Below are 27123 nucleotides of genomic sequence, written 5' to 3'. Positions count from 1 at the left end.
TTGTGGTTCGGATGTAAACTGCATGTGTTTATATTCAGCAATACATCTCTCGTGCTTCTGCTATATCTTAAATAAGGTATTAGAAATAATTTAAATCATCCGGTGCCCCATGTAACTTTAATAAGGCCCTCTAGTGGGCTCCGGCCCCTCCCCACAGCAATTAATTAATTCAACCTTATCCATTTCTCATTTAAATAGACACCAATTCACTTCTCATTTAAGAAAAGTATTCTACATCGCTAAAACAGGTAACATGAGATCAAGAGACCCCTGTCCCTCCGAGAGAAATAAATAAATAAGAAATGATCAGTCCACTGTCCTAACCCGCCTCATCCCATCTCATGCATGGCTGCCAGTGATGGTCTACTGGGTGTCAGCTTTTATTGGCACGATACAAAGCGAAGTGCCAAGCTCTGCTGCCTCGATTCCCCGAGCAGACTCGGCCTCTGGAATAAAAGCTTGCAAAATGTCTCACCCGAGCACAGAGACATAGCAATGCTGGGCTGGAAGGAGGAAGTGCAGTGGAGAGGGGAGGGACCGCGCGCAGAGTTCCAGACTGCTGCCGCGGCGCTGAGAACTTGTGCGCATGGAGCGGCGGGGGACAGCTGGAAGAGCTTCATACTGCAAACTCAAGGAATAGCAGGTAAATAACTCTCACAGGCCGGTCCAGGTGACACATATCACAGATTTAGTACTGAAGAGTTGATAAAAATGTACAGTTCAACTAAGTGAGAGCGAGGAGAATTGGCGTAATGGAAGTTTTTGTCCTGAACTCTGTAGCAGGTGCAAGCGCTTCAATCCTCTTGACATGGTGAAGGCGTGTTCGTCGCGCTCTACGCGTAATTACTTTATTTTGCGCCAGGGCTTCTTCATCAGAAGTTTTAAATGTAGTTTATGTGTTTTCTCTTCTTTCTCTGTTCTTCTCGTTTTTGTTTCATAATCTTTTTTCCAGTTTTCCCTATGGAAAAAGTTTCCCGATGTCCCATACGTGGAACCGGTGGAATTCTTTCCAATCTTTTCATTGATAATTGCATTTAAATATAGGCAATATATTCCTTCATTATGTATGTTGTTCTTTTTTTTTTCAATGCAACTTTGAACGTTACTTTCATTATCTTTCGATACGCACCTGTTGCTAATGTTTAGCAATATGGACTTTTGAGATCACATTTTCTCCGAAAAATAAAAAAGTCTGTTTTAAAGACACATACATTTGATCAGTAATATGTCGAAGGAAATGTGTGAAATCGAAAAGTTAGTTTTCTCCGTCCAGCTATGGATGCATTCTTCAAAAATAGTTTTTAGGAAGTTTTACACTGGACTTTTTTCTTCATTATGTTAGAACAGAATCTTTGCTTCCATTCATTTCACTTTCATTTTCGCTCATTTTAAATGAAATTCAAAGTGGTTAAAAAAGTATAATGAAGTGATCACAGCAAGTTGGTTTAACTGAATAATTATTTTAAAAATTACAATCATTTGTGTGTGTGTGTGTGTGTGTGTGTGTGTGAGAGAGATTTTCCCTTGTTTCCAGTGTAGGTAAGACGGGTGAAAATGACTTACACGAATTCTTTGGTCATTTTTTTTTAATCCGGTGATGCATGTGTGTCTCGAGCTTCTCTTCTGTGCCCTTGTTTGGTTTCATGTACACTCGTTAGTGCTCATATGTGCAACACATGAGAAACTGTATTGAGCGATTGTGTAAAAATACACCGTGTGCGACAGACAAAAACACACTTCTCACATTTATTTGAGAGAATTGATTCATCAAACTTTCTTACTGAGAAACGAATAAACGCACATTTATAGACAAAAAAGTTTGAGTCACTAAGATTTGAATAATTACCAATTAAAAATCCATAATGTAGGCCTTCATTTGTAGGTAAGATACTTAGAAAAATAATAGCCGCTTTATATTTCAATAGCCTACAGTTTTTTGCTGCATTATAACTTTATTCTATCTTTTAAAGGGGAAAAAAGAATGGCTTTCACATCCGCGCTCTTAAAATAACAGTTTCACAGTGTATGTTTATAACTTTTGCGCATCTCAAAAGCAAAATATCTCAATATACGACAACATAGCCGTTTGTTTCAGGCACTTTTAATGTAAAAAGCATATTTGACTCGTTAATGTGGCAATGTGCGCAGAGAAAGAGAGAGATGAAATGATGAAGCGAATAAAATGAGTGGTCTCAATGGCAGCGTGTGGCCAGTGTAAATGAGGCTTCAAAAGTCAGCTTCTTTTATTCCTGTGAAAGCCTCAGAAAGCAGTTCCTGCATATCATCTTTGACAGATAGCAATCACTCTATCTTACACCCTCAAATGTGATGAAATCCCCACTGATGCAAGACAGGCCTGTCAATGGATATCCCATTTAACAAACAGTTACTGAAAAACTAAATAGTTGTGTTTAGAAGTTCAGCTCTCCTAATTAGAAATCATTATTTTCACTTTTATTATTTTTATTTAAGTTATTCATACTAACTTTCCAAAAGAACCATATTTGTAATGTCTGAAGGCATGTCTATTTTAGGTTATATTAATGATTTTTAAAATCATATTAATACCATTATAATATATATATATATATATATATATATATATATATATATATATATATATATATATATATATAAACATATGATAGACCTAATATTTTTTTGTTAAGAAATGCATGCTTTTCAGTATTTTTTATATTATTTGCAACAAGAAAGAAAGAGAAGAGTGTTCTGTAAGCTAAAGAAGAGAATTAATATTGTTTATGATAAGAGGTGAAGCTTTCTCTCGGGAAATTGCTAGGGTTAAATTAGTCTTGCCTGTATGAACCTGAATATATTAAACATTCATCAGGTGTCCTCAAGTACTATTACTTTTTTCATGTTAAAATATTCATTTGAAGATTAAAATCTAATTGACCGATAATCAAATTATTTTTATAAATGCTATTAATTAAAAAGTAGCAACTGCATTTGTGTTAACATCAAATATTTATTTGAATGTAGTATCTGTGTTTGACTCAAATTGTATCATATTTAAAGTGCATGACTTAAATCTGTTTTGTTCCTACTGAAACCAAAAAAAAAAAATTCCCAGAATTGTTTTGCATCCTTTTAGAATATTGCTGATTTCTGCAAAGGAAAAAATTCCACCATTTACCCTCTACAACTCATCTTGACTCATGTAGATGTCATTTATGTAACCATCCCTGAGTGAAATGATGAAATGGCACTTGTTGCAAGAAGCTCTTTAGTTAAGTCATACTCACCTTTGAATGGCTCTAAACGCAGCAATGGCATTTTGTCTGTTTAACGGTTTTGCAGTGCCGAGTCTCCACCCATCTCTTCAAAAATTTTTCGCACTTAGATCTGTTTTCCTACCCTTTACACTCCCTTTCTCTTCACACACACACACACACTAAGGGTGTTTTAAAACCCACAGAGCTCTTCCTGTTGGTATGATAATGTGCTTGGCTATGCTAATCTCCTGTCTTGACCGTGACCGGTGTCCTACACGCACACTGAGGTTTGACAACACTAGCAAAAACTGCTGAAAAACAAAAGAGGTAACTGTGGATTGAGATAACATTTAGTATAGCAACCATTTCAGTTTTACTACCTGTATATATAAATAAAGTCATCAACTGAGAGCAGGTAACTGGTATGATAACTCTGTCAGAGTGGGAGAATAAAGAGCTGGTTTAAATAATCGCACATGAAGAAGCTTATCAGTATAAGTGAGGAGTATTTTTATATTTTCTTCCCCCTCTTTGTCTACACCATCACTATTTCCCCTCTCACATCTGCTCAGAAAAGGGGTGCAGGGGAATACCGTACACCGCCACCCACCCAACACACACATACACTCTACTTCTCCACTCCATAGAGCCTCAGTTACAAAAAATAGTGCATCAACCTTCAAGATGATGATTAGTTTGTGGTATGAGGAATGCTTCACATATGATACATTTTTATTGTACCTAACCCAAAGCCAAACCTGACCTGACTCTAACCTCAATCAACATCTTTTGAAAAAGTGCCAGTTTTAGCTGTGAGTGCGGAGTTGTAACACTCATGCAAGTTTCCACACATGACAAAACTTAGTGTATTTACTAGTTGCTATATCAAGAGAAAATATGCCAAAATTTAAAAATCTTTGGAAGGTATATCATTGAACACTTATTTAACCATAGCAAATTTTGAGTTTTTTGTGTTTTAGTGTTTTTAAAATGAGACACATTTGCTGTTATTTTAATCTACAACCTGTTAATTAGCAGTTTAGATAGTTCTTTAGAAGACACTAGTCGGGTGTATAGCCCAGTTGCGCAGATGGGGAACGTTATAACACTGCTTTGAAACGTTTTCTGCTATTAGAATTATGTTATTCTACAATGCAATTCACATATCAAGCTCTAATTCTATTGAGAAACTATAAATAATAAAGGTGAATAAAAACTGAGATGGAAAAAATATTTCAGGAAAGTTAAAGCGCTCTTACTGGCTTGCCTATGTTTTGTGTTGTGAGAGCTGTGTGTGGAGGGAGGGGTGTGTTGTGTTGTGTTCAGTTCAGTGTTTTTCCGAATGTGTTTCTTCATCTATTTGTTCACATTGATTTGAGCTATGCCGTATAATTGTGTTTTGTGATGTGTTCACTGTCAAGCTTCAAAATTACTGCAGTTATTTTTAATTACTAAAAAATGTCATTACAAAGCATTTTAGTTTGTCTTGTATATTTTTGATTAGGTCAGATGTTATATGGTCATGTTACATGATGTCACATTCCACTTCCATTCTTTTGGGGTAAATAAAGAAAAAGTGCACACCGTATTAATGAAACAAGACCACATATTTGTACATATTTGTGAGATAAATGTGGAAGAAATACTCTGAAACCCAAGTGGATTTACACAAGCCCCGCTCTCCCCTATGCTATTACTGTTTAGTTAGTTGGTTAGCTTTTGGCAATGTTACACTAAAAACTGGATCAATAAAATAATTTTTAAAAATCCTATTAATCATTCAATAAATTCATTTTTTTTCGCAATGGGACACAAAATTTAACACATTTTTAATTCAAAAAAAAAAAAGAAAAAAAGTTCAGACCAAACAGAACTTTACACAGAAAGGAACATTGGATGTTTAATTTATAAAAAATATTCATCAATGAGTCAAACTTTGACTTTAAATAAAAGATCGCTTTATGACTATCATTTTTGAGCAACAAATTGGTGTTGTGTACATCAACATCAACATCTCCCCTCCTTGCCCTCTGTCTCCCCCTCCCCTCGTTTCTGTATTATCCCCTAGACTAAGTTAGAAACATAACATTCATCAATGAGTCAAACTGTGACTTTGACTCTTTTGGACTTTGTTTTTTTTTGTTTTTTTTGCAAATGCTCCACCATAGGATGTCAACTTAAATGTTGTATTTCTCTGATCAAGTCACAGATTTTCAGTCATAATTGAGTGTTGCTGGGCCATTCAAGAAAACTAACTAAAACAGGTTCTCGTCAAGAACTTGCCTGTATTTACCCATCCCATGTTGCTTTTGATGGCAACAAGCGCCTCCTGGTGAAATCAAAGCCAGACCAGTGGCAAGAAACATGGCAAGGAATCCAAATGTGTTCCTTCGAGCCACTATCTCACAGTGGCCAAATCTGTGAAGTGTTGAAAAGATTGTCGATGTCCCATTTAGACAGTCAAAGAGGTCTATGAAGATCCACGAGCAGCTCCTTGGTCTTCATAACAGCTGATCTGATCTGCAATTTGCTTGAGAAATATCACTGATATTACTTCCTAGTGATATTCTACAATCACAAATAATACCATATATTTGTGGAAAATATAATTTAAATAAATATGCATTCAGTTTATTTTACAACACTAACAGAATGAGAATCAATCAATGGAACGTGAGTAATTTCTGAAGGAAGTTTAGATAGCTAGTTATCTTGCTAATTAGTTCACTAACAAGAGACGTTCAGCACATTCAATTTTTTTGCTACAAAAATTTAACTAAATTAAATGTCATTTTTATTTGTCATATGCATATATGCAATAAAGGGGAAGAAGTGACCTGAGTAACTATTTGACGTGTTGCATTATCAGATATATACTGCACAGTATATCTAAAATGTGTCATCTTTTGAGATTAATTGTAATTTTTAATACATATATATATATATATATATACACTGTATGTGACCCTGGACCATATATATATATATACATATTCTGCAAATGTGAATTTGCATATTAGAAACATATTAGACACATTAGAAAACATATTACTCTTCAGCTAAATACAATGTAATTGTGTCCCCCTGCAATCCTTTACACACCAATAACCTTTAACCCTCCTCATTTCACACACACAATGACGCCCAGGCACATACACGTTCGTATCTCACAGCAGTCGCAACAAGCCCTCACCAGGGTTTTGGGTGTGCGAGCCGGTCGTAAGTCTTCTGAGAAGCGCGATCCCCAGGAAGACTGGGACATTGTGACAGACGGTAGGCCGCCGATTTCCCACTATTTGTTCCAAGTGCATGGAGCCATCTGTCATTAAAAACAGGAAGGCCTACGTCCCCCTTCTCCCAGGAGCTCTCTTCAGCTTGCTTGCTTGGCTATTTTCAGGAACTTCACTTCTCCCTGTGTGGCTGGCGGGGCCAGGCATGGGGCCCTAGCGGGAGCATCTTGAAGTAGCAGCGAGGCCGAAGCTGTTGTGCACATCTGCTGTGGGCCCAAGTGGCCGTTACATTATTAATGGGGCCACGAGCGCTGGTGACTTCTCAGATATGCAGGCCTGGCCTGAGGAAGCGTTCACCACTGACTCCTTCTGAGACTCATTCTCATCACACTCATTCTGACACTCCACTCTTGTTCTTTCCTCCATTTTCTTCTCGTCCTGTCCACCTTATTTTTAATGTAAGAGTGAGTATGCGTATGTGGGCATTTGTAACTTGAATTTACGAGGCTTTAGTCGTAGTTTGCTGCACTTGATTAACCCAGCTAATGGAACATTCTCACAACGTTTTAGAAAAGTTAGATAAATATTAGGACAAAACATCCTTAAAATAATGTATAGCGGCTAATGAATCAGAAGTCTCGTACATTCACAGAAAATAGCTAACTTTTGTGTTGCAAAATAAGGAGAATTCTCTCTCTGACTTATTTTCAACTAACATTTCCCTTATTTCTTAATCTATTCATGTCTTGTCTCTGATAAACCTGCTTTGTTTAGTTTGTACCTTCTGTATATTCTTCTTTCTGTCATTGCACTCTCTCGTCTACGTTTCCGTGTGTGTTCGTACATCCCTGTGTTCCTGTGTGTGTGTGTTAAAGAGAAGCAGAGAAAGAGTTGCGCTGCCGGGCTCACCCATGCATGCTCAGTAAATTAGAATGAACACGAGCGCCAATCAGCTGGCGATGCCAAACACCCGCATCCTCCATGACCCCGGGCCATCTAATTTTCTGCTTAATTTTGCGGCAGTCAGTTTGCATTTTTGGATGATTATGTGGTAGGAAATTAACAATAAATAACAAATGTGGTCTGAAAGCCTGTTCCTTTCGAGGCTCCCCACCCCATCGCCGGCCTTGCAGTCCACCAAACCTATTCTCTTAGTTCACCCCGTCTGTCAGAGCGGTAATGAAAGTGTCTGTAGTTCATTGTAATGTAATGTGGAAGACAGTGGTGTGTGCGGCTGGAATAGGGCTGTTCTTGCCAGGGTGATGGAGATACACAAAGAAAGGCCATTCTCCTTTAATCACCAACCACTTCTCTTACACAGGCTTATTTTTGAGGCAGAGAGCGCTGATGATACTCTTTCTTTCTTGCTTTTACTCCTGTTAGAATACCTGCACAGGATGGAGACGGAGGAGGCACAGGAAATGTCCCAGATAACAGGTAAGAGCTGCCTCTCATATGTTCAAAGCCACAGTGAGGTCTGGGCTATCAAAACGGTCGAGCAAAGATAACTTTTTTTTGACTGTTCAACGAAAGGCTATAAGAAGTTCTGTCTCAGCAGATATATGTCAAAGGGGCCATGAACTGAGAAATCAAAATTCCCTTGATCTTTTTATATATAAGAGGTCATTGTGCTATAAAAACATCAGAACTCAGAACTTTCTCGTTAGTCTAAAAATAGCATATATTGGAGCCAATCTAACAAAATAACATTGTGGAATGTGCCACTTTATGATGTAATAGTGATGCTAAACACCTGCTTCGCAGAAGAAGATCAATGCCTGCTTCTACATCGCTGCCTGTTTAGCTCCGCCCACCGATTCACACGTGTAGTAGGTAAATGACAAGAACGGCAAACACAGGTCTATTCAGAAACCAAACGATAAACTTTATTTGATGAACTTTATTTTTAAGGAAGTGCTAGACTGCGTCAGTAAGAACTTGGTCCTTTGTTCACTTCATTTTACCGTGGATTTGTTTATTAACAAGGCACAATTCCAAGCAGGATTTTCAGAAAGATTGAAACTAAAAGACAAATCTGTGCCGACTATATTGGATCCGATATTGCAGCACATAAGTGTGAGTAACTGTCTTCATTACGTGGTCACTACGTGGGCATTTACTTCCGAGTCTACAGTACGTTACACCTATTCAAACAGAGCGTTCAGATGAGGGGGGTCTAAACAGGACAGAAAATAACCTATAACTTCTAAATTATGATGCTTGTTTGATGTAAAAGGAAGACATCTTGAATTGGCCCAGGGTTATGCATACACTTTTCCTCGAAAATAGATAAATGGAAAAAGGGAACACAGTCTGAATGCAGGAAAAGGGTCAGCATTTGTGTTCTGTCGACATTTTCGTATCTAAATAAAGTTACAAAACTAACACAAGACTCATTATAGTGAGATCCTGACTTATATATTTAATGCTCTGACTGTCAACGCTGGGATGCAATACATCCTGGAGAGCAACCACAATACAACAATTTTACTTTAAGGGGAAGTGTGTACATTTTATACTACTAATGTCACCAAAAAGATTTGAAAAAAATAATAGGTGTGTTCGACTTTATCTGGATTTAACCGATTTGCTGCTTGGAGTCAGGAGAGGAGATGAAAACAGAGACATGTAGTTGGACACTTTCTGCTTTCCGTAATGAAGCTTGGGCAGTGTTTGAATACTTTATCACAGATTAAGAGTATTACATGCAATATTTGTCAAATACACAGATATTTCAGATGTTTATATGTCGCAACAGAAACACTTTTCATTTATGCACTGCTTAATATAGCGCCTGTGTATACAAAAATAAAGTTCAAAAAAGCCTATTCTATTTAAACACCAATAAAGTGGGCTCTATTTTTTTCAGTTTTTATTTTGATAAGCATGAAAAAAGATAACATCAAGATTAGTTTTTTCTGTTCTCGTGAACACTCCCACCACCCATGATTGGTCAGACACACAGATAGCCCCACCCCCAACTCATGCCATTGGTTGAGCCAATGATGGGGAATCAGTCTCCAAATGGCTTACATGTAATTGGCCACAGTGTCAGGAGTGACAGCTGCATTTAAATACAGGAGTAAATCCCCTAAATTACCGTTTCATGTTTGTACAAAACAGAACTTTCTTTTGGAACTGTGATGATTGAGACCATGGCACCCATAGTAACATTCTGGCATTTGGTATGCTATTTCTAATCAAAGTAATATAACAGTGACCAATGGCTCAATTTGAACTAAAACCACTGTCAACAGAGCCGTCGTGTTTTGTATAAGTTAGTTTGGAAGGCTACTTTGCAGAGTGCGCTCTCGAAGGGTTGCCATGTCCACTTATTATAAGCAATGCTTATTAAGCTTCTTTTGAGCTTGTTATTTGGGCACGGGTCATAAAGGGATCCAGTTTAAAGAGTTAATAAAGTAGGCAGGTGCAGATCGCAATATTTTGGTATGGGGCTTATTTCCAAGATATCGTGTTTGGATTTGAATTTATTATGGGCTTGTTCTTATTGTTTGTTTATTTTCTAGCACTATTTGGCAACACTAGGCAAGGCAAGGCAAGGCAAGTTTGTTTATATAGCACATTTCATACACAGTGGTAATTCAAAGTGCTTTACATAAAAGAAAGTGAAATAGACATTAAAAATCAATAAAAACATGGAAATAAAAATAATAAAAACAAGGAATTTTAAAATGATATAGAAATTGATTTAAAATAAATTTAAAGAAAATGATTATGCTTAAAATTCATTGCAGTCAGTTCGGACATATAGCACAGTGCTCATTCAACAAATGCACAGTTAAACAGATGAGTTTTGAGTCTTGATTTAAATGTGGCTAATGTTTTAGCACATCTGATCTCTTCTGGAAACTGGTTCCAACTGCGGGCCGCATAATAGCTAAAAGCAGACTCCCCTTGTTTTGTGTGAACCCTTGGTATTTCTAACTGACTCGATCCTAATGATCTGAGTGGTCTGTTCGGTTTATATTCAGTGAGCATATCAGCAATATATTTAGGTCCTGGGCCATTGAGTGACTTATAAACAAGTAAAAGTACTTTAAATCAATCCTAAGTGTAACTGGAAGCCAGTGTAAGGACCTGAGGACTGGTGTGATATGCTCAGATTTTCTGGTTCTAGTCAGAATCCTGGCAGCAGCGTTCTGGATGAGCTGCAGTTGTCTAATGGTCTTCTTGGGAAGGCCGGTGAGGAGACCATTACAGTAATCCACCCTGCTGGTGATAAAGGCATGGACAAGTTTCTCCAAGTCTTGACTGGAAACAAAACATCTAATTCTTGCAATGTTTTTGAGATGTATACATGACATTTTTGGAACCGAACCACTAATGAGTCAAAACATCCCCTGTGGTTTTTTGCACCTCACATACAGTAAAGACAAAACTGATACACATTTTAATACCTCATTAACAACTAGTTGATCAGTTCGGTTCCATATACACTGTGTAGAATTTCTCTAAATCCGGTTGTCACTACCTGAATTTGTCAGGAGTCAGTTCAGTTGAGAGAACAGAATTAAGCACTAAAAGGTGAACTGACAACCAAATTTAGCTGCAGTGGCTCAGCATATTAAACTCAAAAATGTCATGTATCAATTTTAAATTTAAAAGTATATATAAGGGATGGCCCTGTGTCTATATTGGTAACTTCTCTACTCTCTGCTCAGGAAGGGACAGCCCGACTACTAACGAGGGGGGAGAGGACCAAGATGAGGCCATGCCTGTTCCTGAAGACTTATCAGCCAGCACTGGCCTCCAACACAACAACCGCACAGACAAACCACTAGGTGAGTCACACCATCCAAAGCTGGGACACAACCACAAAACTACGTCATATACACATTCATGCAATACCCAGTCTGATATAACTAACTGAAGCCCACTTTTAAGGTCAGCCTAACACAGAAAGCTTTAAAATGGAATACTTTGTATGAAATGAGTGCATGTAACGGCTCTCATCCTGCCTACAACATCACAGAGCGAGTGCACCAGATTGTTCAAACACAATCGCAGGGTCCGACGCATTCAATTTAGCTCATGATGCACATCTTCAGCTTTTGTAATGAGATCATGTCTCTTTTTTTTCTATTGGCATGCATAGAAAGAAAAAAACAAACAAAAAACAAATCAAAACCGAACCGCTGTAAAAACTTTAAGTACTATGCTAAATTAATTATTTTCCTCTTGTCAGACTGATAGTTCATACCTACTGGTTCCTGAAACCGTGGGACATGTAAACAGCAAATTTCTAATTTAATTCACTGAAACAGCATTTACTCACTGACTGAGCCTACACATAATGCGCTCAGTTGTGCCATGAACTGTTTAACCCACTTATTAGGAATTTTTTTTTTCACACTTCTGCCCTTCCTTCTCTTGTTTACTCTTGAAATTCTATATTACTTTTGTTTTGATAATTTATAAGTTCTTTTCGGATTAAAACATCTGATAAAATGCATAAAGGATTAAATGTAAATTAAAATGTTATTGCAAAACTGTTAAAGCCATTTTTTCCAAGAACAAAAACTAAAAGGTGCACAAATATTCAAAAATGTGTGTCAGAAAGATTTTTTTTTTTATGTTTTTGAAAGTCTCTTATGCACACCAAGGCTGCATTTATTTAATCAAAACACAGTAAAATTTGAATTTATGTTACTGTCCTCTATTTTAATATATTTTAAAATGTAATTTATTCCTGTGATGCAAATAAACATTTGCATTTTTTATTATTATTATCAATGTTAAAAGCAGTTGTGTGGAAACCATGATTTTTTTTTTTTTAGGATTAATAGAAAGTTCAAAAGAACACCATTTACTTGAAATAAGAATCTTTAGGAACATAATAAATGTCTGTATTGTCAATCTTAAATAATTTAATGCATCCTTGCTGAATAAAAGTATTCATTTCTTAAAAATTAACTTTTTAATGACCTCAAGTTTTGAGAGATAGTATAAGAATTTAACACCTCTGTTTTCACAAAATGAATACAAAAATATGGCTTCTCGTTGAAAATGTAGGAAGTAACAGAATGTGTAAGTTAGTCATTATATTAATAAATATAGTGTTAGCAGTGTAAATAGAAAGTGGGTTAACTAAAGGCAAAAATGGGTGGGAATAAATTTGGCTAACCAGAAGTTAACAGATGGCCTGTTTAATATCTTGATGTATTTTAGTTTGGAATTTTCCCCTCCAGAAGTTCCAGATTAACTTGGACTTAATGTGTGACCCGCTCACTTTGAAGCTACTGAAAGTAAAAAACAGACTGAGAGAGAGAGAGAGAGAGAGAGAGAAAGAAAAAAAAAGATGTGAGAGGAAACTGAAATAGGATGTGCAAGAGTTTCCTAAGAAGAACTTGCTCAGTTTCAACACTCACTCAAGGAGATAAAATGTTTAGGAGCAACACCAGATAGGCGCAGTATCGCAACAAATGTGAAAATAGAGTAAGTAAGACTGTCTTACACCCAGCACACACAACTCTGCACCTGCACTTATGCCATGCTTTCACTTCAACTGTCATGATATTCACACACTTCCACACACACCCACATTAAATTGCAAGTCCAAAAGACATGCTTCACTCGCAGCAAAATAGCACTTTCATATCTCACTCATGTGTTATGTATATAAAGAGCAAAGTCATATCGATAAACTAATAAGACAGAGAATGCAGCATGTTCTCGTTACGTGAAAAAGAGACCACTTTTAAGTCATCTGTTTGAACAGTCAGGCTGACATTAAAAACGCTAAGAAGTGTATTAAAACGACATTTAACTCAACACCACGCATTTTTTGCCCACAAATACACATTTTAGAGATGCTTTCACTGATGAAAATCTTTTTTTGATTGAGATGTGAGCGTTTTTGGGGTGTTCAGAAACAATCATGATGCCATTTAGGATTTTGAAAAAAAAAAAAGTGGATTGTTCGAGAGAAACAGGGAACTAGACTTCAAATGCTCTGAACTCATTAGTAAAGGTTTGTGTGAATATGTGTGTGTGCTTGAGCATGCATCTGTCTGTCTGCATGTTCTCCCTGAAGATATAATCAGCCAGTGTGCAAGAGGATGTGAAGACAGTATCTTCACAGTGCATCATTGCTTCTCTGATTACGTGTATCAAGGGAGTATCTGTGCAGACTGTGCAGTATGCGGCTCGATCAGACACGTAGCAAAGCGCGTAGAATATCAGGAAATCAAAACATATAGAGATGGTTCTTACAGGGCGCTGGTTTTTTTTTTTTTTTTTGCTTTCCTGCTATGAAAGACCTAGAAACCATGAAAACATTTGAGGACTGAAATTTAAAATTTGCGAGAAGCACAAAGAGCCAAACAACGTTTTCCTTTACAAACTAAAGGTTTATTTTAATCCCTCAAATCTTAAAAGTATAAAAAAGAATTCTTACCGATATTTTTAATGAAAAAAAGGCCACATATGAGTACTTACAGTGCACTTTCAGGACTAAATACACTTTTAAATAGTGCATTTTGTGATAATATCAAAATAAATGTTATACTTTATACGTATATTCTAAATAATTTTATTTTAATAATCTTTTGTTGTGCATTAAAGTATAGTAATAGTGTAGTAATATATTTCAAATGTACTAAATTGCAACTTTATTGTTGCAAATGTAAGTATGTACAAGTTTTGATAGAAATAACATTTAAGTCTACTTTAGTTTGTCATATTTGCTTGTCAGTACATTCAGTCTTAGGTCCAACTTAAGTGAGTCAAAAAAAGAGCTAAACTTTATTTCACGGTGTCCTTGTTACAGTGTAATTACACATTGACTGAGTACTGAGTAATATTAATTAACTACATGTACTTACAATATGTTTACGGTGAGGATGAGAGTTTGATTTAGGGTTAGTTGCATGTAATTATGCATAAGTTATTGTTGTTATTATTATAGTACATGTACAAGTACAAATACATGTAACGTGTAATAATGACACCGTAAAATATAACGATACCAAAAAATTAAAATTAAAATCAGTCTAAACTCCAGCTAATTGAATTTAATATGAATTTTAACTATAATGTGTTTATATTATAATTTAATTGCAATTAACATGCAATTATGTGTATAAAAACATAATATTTAAAAGGGGTAGCTATTGGTGCTCACAACCCATTTTACTCCTGTGATGTCACATATGTCCAAGTGAAACAAGAAATTCAAGTGAAAAAATGAGAAAAAATAAGCAGGAATTGTTTGGATTGTCAGTTAGGTGTTACATACCAGAATAGAGCCAAACTGAATGCTAAAATAATGCATAAATAGCCATTTGGATATTAATTAACCTAAAAAAATAGCTAAGTGGCAGCAGAAAGGAAAGCCATTTTAGATTTTGATTAAAGATAATGAATATAACCCATTTATTTCCATTAAATCACATGCACCGATTAATCATTCATATTAAGACACGAAACAACCATTAAGAAAGTAAACATAGTCCATTTTTATTTCACATTGACTTTAAGTTGTAGGCCTTTTTATTTAAATAATTAGCTCTATTTGGTTTGAGCATTAGTATTTATTAGCACTGCATGGAAAAATACGCTGTCCAGTGAAGTGCAGGAAGGTTTTCATGGTGCATGGCCTATTTTATCATGCAATTCCTCTTTTTAAATATATGAGGGTGACGGCCTGCCCTTAAACCTGGTGCTATATCAGATGCAAACATTTCACTAGCAAGTTCCTAAAAATGTGAGCGAAAGCAGGGTTCTTTTTTATCACATCTGACACATACACATGCATGCTCTACAACATACTCTCACCCACCCGCTGTGGAGCCGTGGTTAATGTGCATGTAGCTCTCCCGCACCGCATAAGCTATTCATAGTGTTTTTTCAGGGCCTCAACCGGAGCATAAACAAAAATTAATTGTACTAGCAAAGAGTTGTGTCCATTACAGTGCCCTCGCCATGAAAATATCCCTTGCTAAAGTGCAATGTTACGATAACTTAGTTATCGATGTAGCAGAGGTTCACTAGTTCAAACCGCTAAAGCGAGACTGACTTGTCAGTAACTGAACCACTGCACTTCCAGAAAGTTGCTCTGGAAATGGAAAAAAATCTAATTTAATCCCATTTAAAATTAGCCATTGATGGTTGTGAGGTTTGCCTGTTACGTTGCTCTGTTCTATGTACAGCTCTTTTGTTTGTCCTTGTCTGTGGCTTTTGACATTTGCTTCCCAAAATGGGTAAATTAGGATGTGTGACAAACGTTATACAAAGTAAAAGCTCCTCTTCCCATCCCCAGTTTAGTCACAACTTCCCCAAAAGATCCATGAGAGACCATATCATGACAAAAAGCCTAGTTCCCTCTGCCAAACTCAGGTCACATCACACTGGTTAAATCATCATATCATATAAGCAGAAAGGCTGTCAGTGGATCTGTATGTGTGTGTGTGTGTGTGTGTGTGAGCAAGAGGAAGAAATACATCCTTTTATGGGTGTTAATGGGAGATTGCATTGCTGTATTGACTTTATGTTATTAACTGCTGTAATTCATTCACACATTGACAATGAAATCCATATAAACCTTCTTTAAAGTCAACATCAAAGGCCGTTTACAACCTGTTTTACTTAATCAGACAAACTTTACTAGAGTTAAACAGAATATTCAGCAGGAAAAATGTAGGCTGGCCTATTGGGAATTGACTGGATTGTGAAAATACTAATACAGCCAGGATACTGGAGGGGAGGGATTGAAAAATACTATAAAAAAGTACAAAAGCTGTCACTGGGGCAGCTCTCTTTTCAAAAAGTATGTAAATGTATAATTTAGGTACACTTTAGGTAATAAAATGAACAATAAGGTACTAATATGAATCCTTTAAGGCTAAATAAGGTACGAAGGTATAGCTTTTTTTACAAAGAAGAATGTCCACCAATGAATAGCGCACATAAAGACCAGGAGCGTGCATTAAAAATGAAAATGCTGGCTTGACTTCATTATGTGATGATGTTCAGTCAAGACCTTCTCTGAAATCAAAGATAATGCAGTTTTTAGTCAACTAGCTTTTATCTTTTCTAGTTAGTTATTCGATTAGTTTTCAGTCTTTTTCTTAGTCACTGTCAGACGATTATACTGGAAACTGGATCACTTGCTGTAAAACTCTAGACAATGATTTCCAATCTATTTTGGAAACACAGTAATAAGAGTGTGGCTGTGCTAACCTGAACACAGACAACACTTTTGTCTGTCGGTACTCTCCAGTTCAGTCACGTGCTTCAGTTGCTAATCCCTGTAGTCTGAATGCAAAAAATGAAAAAGAAAAACTGTTTCACTTGTTGTGCTTAACAATTCCCTGTCTGTGCTTCCCTTTCTGTCACTTCTCCATAACTCTTGTCCTTTTTTTCGGTTGGGCCGGCTCGGGCGCTGAAGCTTCCCCTTTTCCCTTGGATTCCCATATTTCATTATTTCTGCTTGTTCCTCTTGAGTCTGTACAAACAGAGGCTGAAGCATGGGGAAATCAGCCTGGCACCACAGTGTGTTAACCACAGGACCTTTACCCCGAGCTCTAACTGCCTGAAAAGACTCAAAATGTTTACTTTATTAGGCTGAACGGGCATTTGAGCAATGATCTATACCTTATAAATTGGTCATTCCATAGAATAATCTAAATATTTAACAGAGGTTCATTTTTATTTGATGGTGTGCTCCTTTTTGCATGCATCGGTAGGCTTGTATGTGTGTGTGTGTGTGTATGTGTTTACCACGGTTTGTTGGTCTGGTTTACACCGCTGAGAGTCCTCAGTTTCACAGTGCTTCCTGTGTCTCTGTTTCCTGTTTATCAGTCATTTGTTTCAGAGAAGTGTGATGATGAATGAGATGGTAAGATAGTTTGGAGAGCAGGCAGTCTGATAGAAGAATACTGGATTATTTAAATGGAATATTAATCCAGTAGTGTTACACTACATCTGTCAAATATTATTATTTTCTTTCTCTTTCCCTTAAAGGGTGTTGGGAGTATTTACTCCGTCAAAATGAAATTAATAAAAATTAAATTAACAGAAACATCAATCATCAGAACAATCTGATTCAATCAAATGAATCAGACTTCATATAAAAAAGCAGGCTGGATTATTGTCTCAGTTTCCTCGGCTACAAAGCTGTGTGTCCTTAAAAAAATGTATCTACAATACATCGCTGTTCAACAAATACAGTTTATGTTCTCTATGTCAAGTGAATGTTTCAAAAATGTGTTTAATGCAACCAAAGTTGATGTTTTGCACATACGCACACACACAAATACTGCTTATCAAAGGCTGAAAGAAAGAAGACAGTTGCTTTGCAGATGCTCTTTTCGCTGTAGAACATTATCATGATAAAAGATGGCAGTGTTAGTTAGAGAGAATAACCACCCAGCCTGCCACTGAACTTAACAGGCCCACTACCCTCTTTTCCAGCCTGTAATATAAAAGTTGAGGCTCGGAGTGACGAGGAAAACGGGCTGGCCTGTGAGATGAATGGAGAGGAGGAGGAATGTGCAGCCGAGGACTTGCGTGTGCTCGATGGCTCAGGGGCCAAAGTGAACGGCTCCCACGCAGGCCCTGACAGCAAGCCGGCCGCCTACCACACGGCCGGGGGCATCCGCCTCCCCAACGGGAAGCTGAAGTGCGATATCTGTGGGATGGTTTGCATTGGGCCCAATGTGTTAATGGTGCACAAGCGAAGTCACACTGGTAAGCACAACTGCCATATACTCTTCCCTCCTTATACTATCACTCACAGCTCACAGGGCACAGGGCTGGGTAGGTTGATCTGCACATAGAGAGACACACAGAGAGCAGGACAGAGACAGACGCTGGATGCATTTTAAGTGTAACCATCCTTTTCTTTAATGGAAGCCAGAGTAGTAACAGTGTATGGCTTGACTTGAATGGATGATGTTAGTTGATGTAAATGACTAATATAATTAAAAAACATGTGTTTGTTTTTAGAACAGTAGGATAGCAAAAAGTAAATTCAGTCATCATTTGCTCACCATTATGTTGTTCCAAACCTGTATGACTTTTTTTAACCTTATGCGGAACACAAAAGAAGATATTTTAAAGAAACACACAGTTTTGGTTACCACTGACTTCCACTGTATGGACTAAAAAAGCTGAGAGATTTCTCAAAATATCTTCTTTTATGTTCCACAGACGAAAGAAAGTCATACAGGTTTGGAATGACAAACAGTAAGGGTGAGTAAATGATGACAGAATTTTCATTTTTGGGTCAACTATCATTTTAAAGACTAATGTGTTAACAATTATGATGAGATGTGTGTGTTTGTCTTTATAGAGAGGTTTAAAATCGTGTAATTTCTTTATAGCTAACAGTCCAAATGTAAAAGTCTCTCTCAGATGACAATTATTTCAGTATTAGTTATTTCTCTCTTTCTCAAATTGATATTCCACTGCGACGAAGCCAAACCAGTGGATGAGAACATTTTTCAAAAAGGCACTTAACTTCCTCACTTGACAAACTAATGAAACTCAAAATGGAAGAAAGGAACAGTGGGCTAATGTAAATTCAGAAAAGAACGTACAATAAAAGATATAATGAAGTGCTTCCTATTTAAATCAAAATATTCGCTCCTGAAATGCCTTTTTAATGAGTTTCTTTTTCCGTCTTTTTTGCTGCTTCACTGGTGACTCTTCTTTTATAGGGCTTTTGAAGAGAGCGCCGTATTAATAGCGTTCTCGGAGAATGCCACAACATTCGGAGGAGCTGGATATTGGTTTATTCCAGGGGCGCTGATCAGGAAGACTGGCTCTCAAACACAAAGTGTTTCCTTCACTTTATTTAAATGAGCTCTGCATTTGCATTGTGATGGGCCGCTCTTATTTTAGAGCTGAAGAAGAGGAAAAAATGAGATTTTCAGATCAAATTGACCCAGGCAGTGGTGCATTACGAAACTGGCAGGCAGCGTCTGAAAGCCTCTTGTTCGATCAGGAGCCAGGCAGCGCGCGCAGAGCGGAGAGCGGTGCTCGCGTGTTTGATTGAGCTTTGGCGCAAGGCGCCGCGTTGTTGGAGATGTAACAGCGCGCCGGAGCCGTGTAGGACAGTGACCCCGCATTCATCGAGTAATAGCGCAACAGCGCCGGATGCTTTGCTTCCAGAGAGCCGATATAGTGTCTCAGACGCTCGCCATTTACATGGCCATTTGTCGCTGGCATTCTATGTTCGAAAGAAACGCATTTTGATAGAACTACAGGTGTATATATAACTGCTGTACAGGTTCAAGCACAACGAGTCAAGTTACTTTAAAACACAACGGTACACAGAAACCCCAAATCGATTTTTTGCAATTACTTTTAACTAATAGCTTCCAAAAAAGTTTCAGTGGATCAAGTCTATTTTAAGTCACATTCAAAGTCAAATGACTTTTATTTATAGGCTAAGGATTTATACAATATGCTACAGATTGTGTAAGCAGCTTTACTGCAATAAAAAGGAAATGTTGCAGAATTCAATAATTATGAAACATTCAGTTTCAGCTATAAAGCAGCTCTGCACAAGACATTATCAATTCAGTTCAGTTTAATAACAGTGTTGCAAAGTTAATCAATTATGAAACAAGTTTAATTCAGCTAAGGCAGCTCTAATCAAAGCAGTAGTGTCATTATCCAGCCTTATTCAGTTCATTTTTGTTCTCAACTGAATTGATAATATTACTGAATATTATTTGTCATTTAAAAGCTTCAGAGAGGTGTGCTACTGTTGCACCTATGAACATATTCTACTAATGTTTGATAAAAAGAAAGTGTCCAAATACTTTTTGCCTTAATTTTGAACAGTGCATCTACTGTTTTGTCATTTACAGCCTAAAACGGTTTATGGTTTAATATTTTGTAACCGATTGCAATGATATTCGACCATTTTTAAGTGTGGCTTAAGTGTCCAAATATGTTTTGGGACCATTAGAAAGGAGAACATGCTGAAAAATCTAGTTCCTTAATCATTGTTCATGACTTGCAGCATGTAGTAATTTTACATGAAAATGTCTTAACTCCAACATATGAGTTATCTGTTATCTTTCATTCTCCTAGGGGAAAGGCCGTTCCAGTGCAACCAGTGTGGTGCTTCCTTCACTCAGAAGGGTAACCTGCTCCGTCACATCAAACTGCACTCTGGCGAGAAACCTTTCAAATGTCACCTGTGCAACTACGCTTGCCGCCGCAGAGACGCCCTCACTGGACACTTGCGCACGCACTCGGGTAAATACCTCAGACATGCCTTCATTTAACTCAAACCTGCACTGATTCATTCACTTGAGCCAATTCATAAAACAAGTGTTATTGTGTGAGGCTATATTGTAGTGAAAACAACAAAGGCTAAGTTGTACTGTGTGATTGAGCAGATTTTGCTTTTGTTTTAAATTTACAGTTGGAAAACCTCATAAGTGTGCATACTGCGGGCGCAGTTACAAGCAGCGGAGCTCGCTGGAGGAACATAAGGAGAGATGTCACAACTACCTGCAGTGCATGGGCCTTCAGAATAGCATTTATACAGGTCTGTGAATGACAGAAAGCTCTCTCTCAAAGTGTTTTCTGTTCTTATAGATGGAAATGGTGCTAATCTATAACCCAATATCATGGCCTAAATGTGGTTTATTGTCACTATATATAAAAGTAAGATGCATATTACTGGAAGCATTACCATTGATGTTCTGGTAGTACTTATTGGTGACACTGCCCAAAAACTCGCAGCAGCATGCCCGTAAAGTCCCAAAGTTTAAAAAAATGTAATAGCTTAGATTAAGGGATAGAAAGCCATCTTAATTGCATGATTGAAGGAACATCTTATTATAGTTAGCATCATGTCAGAGGATGAGCTCAGGTTAGATACGGACATTTGAATCTTATGCGTGGTTTCTTTGTCTTGCTTTCCATAGTGAAGGAAGAGAACAGCCAGAATGAGCAGAGGGAGGACATGCCTGCATCTGAGAGAGCCTTGGTGCTAGACAGGATAGCTAACAATGTAGCTAAGCGTAAGAGCTCTATGCCACAGAGGTTTGTGGGTAAGAGTTGAAGTTTGCTTTCATTGTACAGTTATATCGTAGATTATCCAGATATCACTGTCAAAATGCATGTCTCTGACTAAAAGAATTAAAACATTGCAGAGACAAACAATGCTAGGCAGCTCCCTCATTTCTTTCTCTTTGATGGGTTGACTTTAAAAAAGCAGGGAAAGAAATGCTACAATGGCATACAACATGAACTGACCTTTTTATGAATTCTTATGTAAATTGCATTTGCTTCTTTGAGAGTAATAGTTTTTGAATCGCTGTTAGAATAATGTGATGTGTCACTAAGCCCATTTATCTTTTTTCATATTGGTGTTTCCCTGAAGATTATTGTAAAAATTAAAAGATTCGAGACACCATTTGAGGTTTCTCAGACTGCTAAACTGGAAGAACCCTCTGGAGAAGTTGTAGGCACCTGCTGAATGTTCTGTATTGGTATTGATGTTTCAATAAAGAACCTTTAACACATGGAACCTTTCCACAAAAAGTTCTTTACAGTGGAAAATGGGCATTTTATTATTAATTAAATGACTGGAATGGATCTTAGGTGGACCCAAAATGATTCTGCTATGGCATCAATGAAAAAAAAACAAAATCTTTTGGAACTCTATTTTTTAACAGAGTACGGCTAAATATATATTTTTAAGTATCTCAAAACCTTCATGAACCATTATGATCCCAGCTAACAAAAACATGTTCTAAGAAGGTTTTGCTAATGTTCCAATTAAATTATGAAAATGTTATTTTTTTTAAAGATCTCTGAACATTTAAAACGTCATGTTAAAACGTCATTTTTTTTATTAATTATTATTATTATTTTGCAAACATTATGGGAACATAACTTTTGAGCACTTTCTCTGAACATTTAGAAACAAATAGTAACATTTAAAAAATGTCAGACCAACGTCCAGCTAAAAGGTTTCATGAAAAAGTTCAAAAAGAACAATGCATAAATAATGTTTTAGAGCTAACATTTTGAAGACCTTTGAACATACACTATAATAATATTAGTGGAAGAATGTTTCTTGATAGAATGTTCCCTGTTAGCTGGGATGGGGTTCCTTGTCTTTTTTTGAGTTTTATGCAAGAACTCCCTTTAGTTCCTCAGAGAACTGTCTGTTTTGAAAGGGTACCTATAAAGTTCTCCAAAGGGTTGCCCAGGAATAATAGTTAATAATATTATAAAGACAAGAAATATGTCAGAATTTGTGCTTACCAGTAATGGTTTACTGGTCACTGATGGAAATAAATCAATTCTAATTTCACAGAACTCAGATGAGTTAAAACCTTTGCTCTTTTGGCTTTCTTCCACAGGAGAGAATCGTTTGTCGGAGCTGTCATTCGAGAGTGGCTCAGGTGAGCTCATGCAGCCTCATGTCATTGATCAGGCCATCAACAGTGCGATTAGCTATTTGGGAGCGGAGTCCTTGCGGCCTCTGGTTCAGACCTCCCCTGGCTCCTCCGACATGGTGGTCAGCCCTATTTACAACCTCCACAAAACACAATCAGCTGAAGGCAATGGCGTGTCCGCTAAGGACAGTGCCGCAGAGCATCTCCTTCTGCTGTCCAAGTCCAAATCGGCCTCTGTGGAAAAGGATGGCTCGCCAAGCCCCAGTGGCCAGGACTCCACTGACACCGAGAGCAACAACGAAGATCGGGCGGCCGGGGGAGGTGCGGCAGCAGGCGCAGGGGGTCTCATCTACCTGACCAATCACATGGCTCCAGGTATGCGTAACGGAGGTCTGCCAGTGGTGAAGGAAGAGCAGCAGCGGCATTTCGAGGCCTTGCGTGTAGCAGGGATAGAGCTGAGTATGGCGTCATCGGAGGGGTTTAAGGTACTGAGCGGAGAGGGAGAAGAATTGAGAGCGTACCGCTGCGTCCACTGCAGAGTTTTGTTCCTGGACCACGTCATGTACACCATCCACATGGGATGCCATGGCTTCCGAGACCCGTTCGAGTGTAACCTTTGTGGTTACCGCAGTAAGGACCGCTACGAGTTCTCATCGCACATCACGCGTGGAGAGCACCGCTTCTGAGTTAACACACAGAGACGTTCCACATACGCGTAACTACACATTCACTCACACACAACCAATTCAACATTTCAGGATTTTTTTAGACACTGTCCATACATTGGATTTTTTTTTTAAGTTTCGTGTAACATTGTTTTTTCTTTGTACATACAGTTGCCTATATATTTTGCTGTCTTGTCTATTTTTCTACAATGGTGTGACTTGTATGTAAACTTTTAAATAAAGAAAAAACTGTAACTGAAAATAGAAATTAAGTGTTTGAAAGTACATTTTTAAATCAAGACGTTTTTGCTGCCCTAAAGTTACCAAGATGAACAATAATAATAATTAAATGCTCAAAATTAAATAAAATTATAAAATATTATTTGCAATATGTGATGTAAACTCATGTATCTCTCTTTCCTGTGTTCCAACAGTTTACTCTTCATTTTAAATATATATTTTTTATATTAAGCAGCCTAAAGTTCATATTTTATAATTTATTACAATGAAATAATGTCATGATTTGTCCATTTTATGTAACATGACTCCCGTTTGAAATGTTCCCCTGTATATTGAACCAAATACAGTGCCCTCCATAAGTATTGGAACAGTAAAGATAAAATTGCTCTGTTGGCTGTGGAGTCAAGACATTTGCAAATATGATTAAAAGATGAATATGAGACAAAAACTACAGAATGTCACATTTTATTATTAACCGTTTCAACACATACATGTTTTACCAAATAAAAAGAACAGCACTTTTAAAGTTCATCCCACTCATTGATGTGAGCATCAAGTATTGTGACAGTTGAACATAAGGCAGATATAAAAGATTAAAAGCTATTATTTAGTTGCAGATCCCTTGCGCACAATCACAGCAGTGAGTCTGTGATCCATAGACATCACCAGACTCTTGGTCTCATCCTTTGAAATACTTTTCCCAGCCTTTAATGCAGCCAATTCCAATTGTTGGAATTGTGGTTACCGCAATTGTCGACTTGAGCAATCTAAGACTTTCCATTTCTTTGCTCTTATAAATTCCTTGACTGAACTGGCAGGGTGTTTTGGGTCATTGTCCTGATGCAATATGAAGCACTTCCCAATGAATCTGGTGGCATTTTCTTGAATATTGTTAGGCAAGATGGTTTTGTACCCTTCCAAATTCATTCTGCTACTGTCATCATTCATTAAGTCATCAGTAAAGTTGAGAGGGCCTGTTCCAGAGGCAGCCATGCATGCCCATGTCATGACACCACCTCCACCATGCTTTACAGATGAGGCTGTATGCTTGGGATCATTTGCAGTTCCCTTTTTTTCTGCACATTTTTGCTTTCCCATCACTTAGATAAAAATTCATCTTTGTCTCATCGGTCCATAAACACAGTTCCAAAACTCTTCTGGCTCACCTTTGTGCTTTTTTGCAAACTCTAATCTTGCCTTTCTATATTTGGTGCTGGTCAGAGGTTTGCATCTTGCTGTGTAGCATCTGTAATTCTGTGTCAAAGTCTCCTGAGGACAGTAAATTGTCAGAGCATCACCCCAGCTTTCTGGAAATTGTTGGTGATTTTACAGACACGTCTTTTAGGGTTCATTTTCACAGCTTTTATGATTTGTCTGTCATCAACTACTGTTGTTTTCTCAGCCGATCAGGTCGTTGTTGGTTGCTGGTGGTTTCCAAACTCTTGATTTCTCCATGCCCTTTGTTTTTGCTAGAGCTCTAACTGACTTCCTCTTTTCTTTTAGCGTCCAAATTGCTTGCTTTTCTCTCAAATTCAGCTCCCTCTTCATCCTGGTTTGGGTGTCATCATCGAATGCAAGATTCAGAATACAGAAGTAATGGATATAACTGATACGACACATTCCCTGCTTTTAATATCTGAAGAATTAATGCAACAGGACGCAGCTGATCACTTAGAAAGACCTGTGAGGCAACTGTTCCAATACTTATCCTCACATCAGATAGAGGGATGAACTCTAAAAGTGCTGAACTTCTTAGCTGGTAAAACATCTATCTGTTGAATCACCCAATAATACAATGTGACATTCTGTAGTTTTGTCTCATATTCATCTTTTAATCATATTTGTAAATGTCTTGACTCCACAGCCAACAGAGCAATTTTGTCTTTACTGTTCCAATACTTTGGGAGGGCACTGTATATGGCAGTACATATTGTACATGTTTTTTTTATTTTTTATTAAATTTCAGTTTTCCCTGCTTGTTTTATATTGTATTTAAAAATACAGTTTGAAAGCATTTTACTCTGACATATTTACCTTAACATCCTAGAATATATATGCTTGCAAAAAAGAATAAAAGATTTTACATTTGTTCAACCTTTGATAATGTGTCAAGTTTTGTAAAGATAATTTTGTTTAACATTTAAACAAAGTTGCTAATAGAGATTGAGTATCTAACAAAATTAAGTTTATATTCACACATCACAAAAGTATGCCAAAATACAGAACTAATTATTAATCTTTATATGATAAGTCCAAGCATCACACTTGTAGATAATCACTTTTTAGCTAAACTACTGAGCTAAACGAACATTAGCCATAGGTACAGTATTTGTCACCTTTCAGGCAATTTGCAAATTTGCATAAAAGACTGCTGAATTTACATAAGAATTTGAGAATAAACCCAATATATCTGTTACAACTAACAACTGAATAATCACATTCTATAACAAAATTTATGCTAAAACGTATTTAGGCTGATTTCATTTATAGGGTTGAAACAACATCTATAGAACTGTGAAGTAGCAAAGGAATAATTGTTTCTAAGGTGTTGACAACAATTGACATGGTTCTTGTGAATTACATTGTTTCTAAATTATTTGCAGTCAGGCAATAACGGACATTTGTAAAAGTAAGCAATGGCCAAAGCGAGGTGGAGTAAACTGAAGAAGAGCAGATCTGTCAAGAGACCAAGAGTGAGCACGACCCAAGGGCTCACCAGCTCTTTGCAACGACATGCGTGTCCAGATGGCTGTTGTGTGATTGGGTAGAAACGGAAAGCAGCTGTGGCCAAAGCAGAGCCCCACGCTTCAGTGGGACCTAACTGTGGAGAGAGTGCATTTGCATGAGAGGGATAATCTGGCCAACACCACCTCACACCACCCCATCCCCATCAGCCTCTATCCCGAATCTCACTTCTCTTTTCCGCTTCGACTTATAATAATACAGCACAAATAGACCCCACCCATTCAGAGAAACTTTAAAGATGTCAAAACCATGTAATAAGAGACAAAAATAAACTGGTCAGGCAGATAAATCAATGCCCTTTGTGTTTTGTATATATATATATATATATATATATATATATATATATATATATATATATATATATATATATATATATATATATGTATATATATATATATATATATATATATATATATATATATAGTGAATTATGAGTGAATAAGTATATTTATTGCATCCTATGCACACTTAATATTAAAGACTATTACAGATATCAGCATTATAGTGAACACTGGCATTAGCCATTTAATAAAAACAATGTTATGTCAGCACCAAAGGATATTTTCAAGGAATAGGAAGGAAAGAAAGAAAGAAAGAAAGAAAGAAAGAAAGAAAG

The 27123-nt window shown here is 37.1% G+C and overlaps 1 protein-coding gene across 6 annotated transcripts; it reads left to right on the top strand.

Moving 5' to 3' along the window:
* Positions 1–345: 345 nt before the first annotated feature.
* On the top strand, positions 346–25861 carry LOC306883909 (DNA-binding protein Ikaros-like; the record flags this gene model as incomplete). Of its 6 annotated transcripts, XM_079439428.1 has the most annotated exons (9): positions 346–643; positions 7850–7903; positions 11149–11268; positions 17900–18175; positions 18638–18679; positions 20531–20698; positions 20868–20993; positions 21376–21501; positions 22822–25860. In XM_079439428.1, 9 exons carry the CDS (start codon positions 346–348, stop codon positions 23541–23543), a joined length of 1932 nt encoding a protein of 643 aa, XP_079295554.1. In that variant the 3' UTR covers positions 23544–25860. The 6 variants fall into 6 exon arrangements, 5 of the variants coding, with proteins under 5 accessions (XP_079295554.1, XP_079295557.1, XP_079295555.1 ...); XR_013785396.1 differs by lacking the exons at positions 17900–18175; positions 18638–18679 and having other exon boundaries at positions 22822–24121; positions 25627–25861; XM_079439431.1 differs by lacking the exon at positions 17900–18175 and having other exon boundaries at positions 22822–25849.
* Between the last annotated feature and the right edge of the window lie 1262 nt (positions 25862–27123).

The sequence above is a fragment of the Barbus barbus genome (genome assembly GCF_936440315.1).
Source record: "Barbus barbus genome assembly, chromosome: 18".
In the NCBI taxonomy this organism is placed as follows: Eukaryota; Metazoa; Chordata; class Actinopteri; order Cypriniformes; family Cyprinidae; genus Barbus; species Barbus barbus.
The sequence above is the reverse complement of the archived record's forward strand: the minus strand, read 5'-3'. Positions and strand labels throughout refer to the sequence as shown.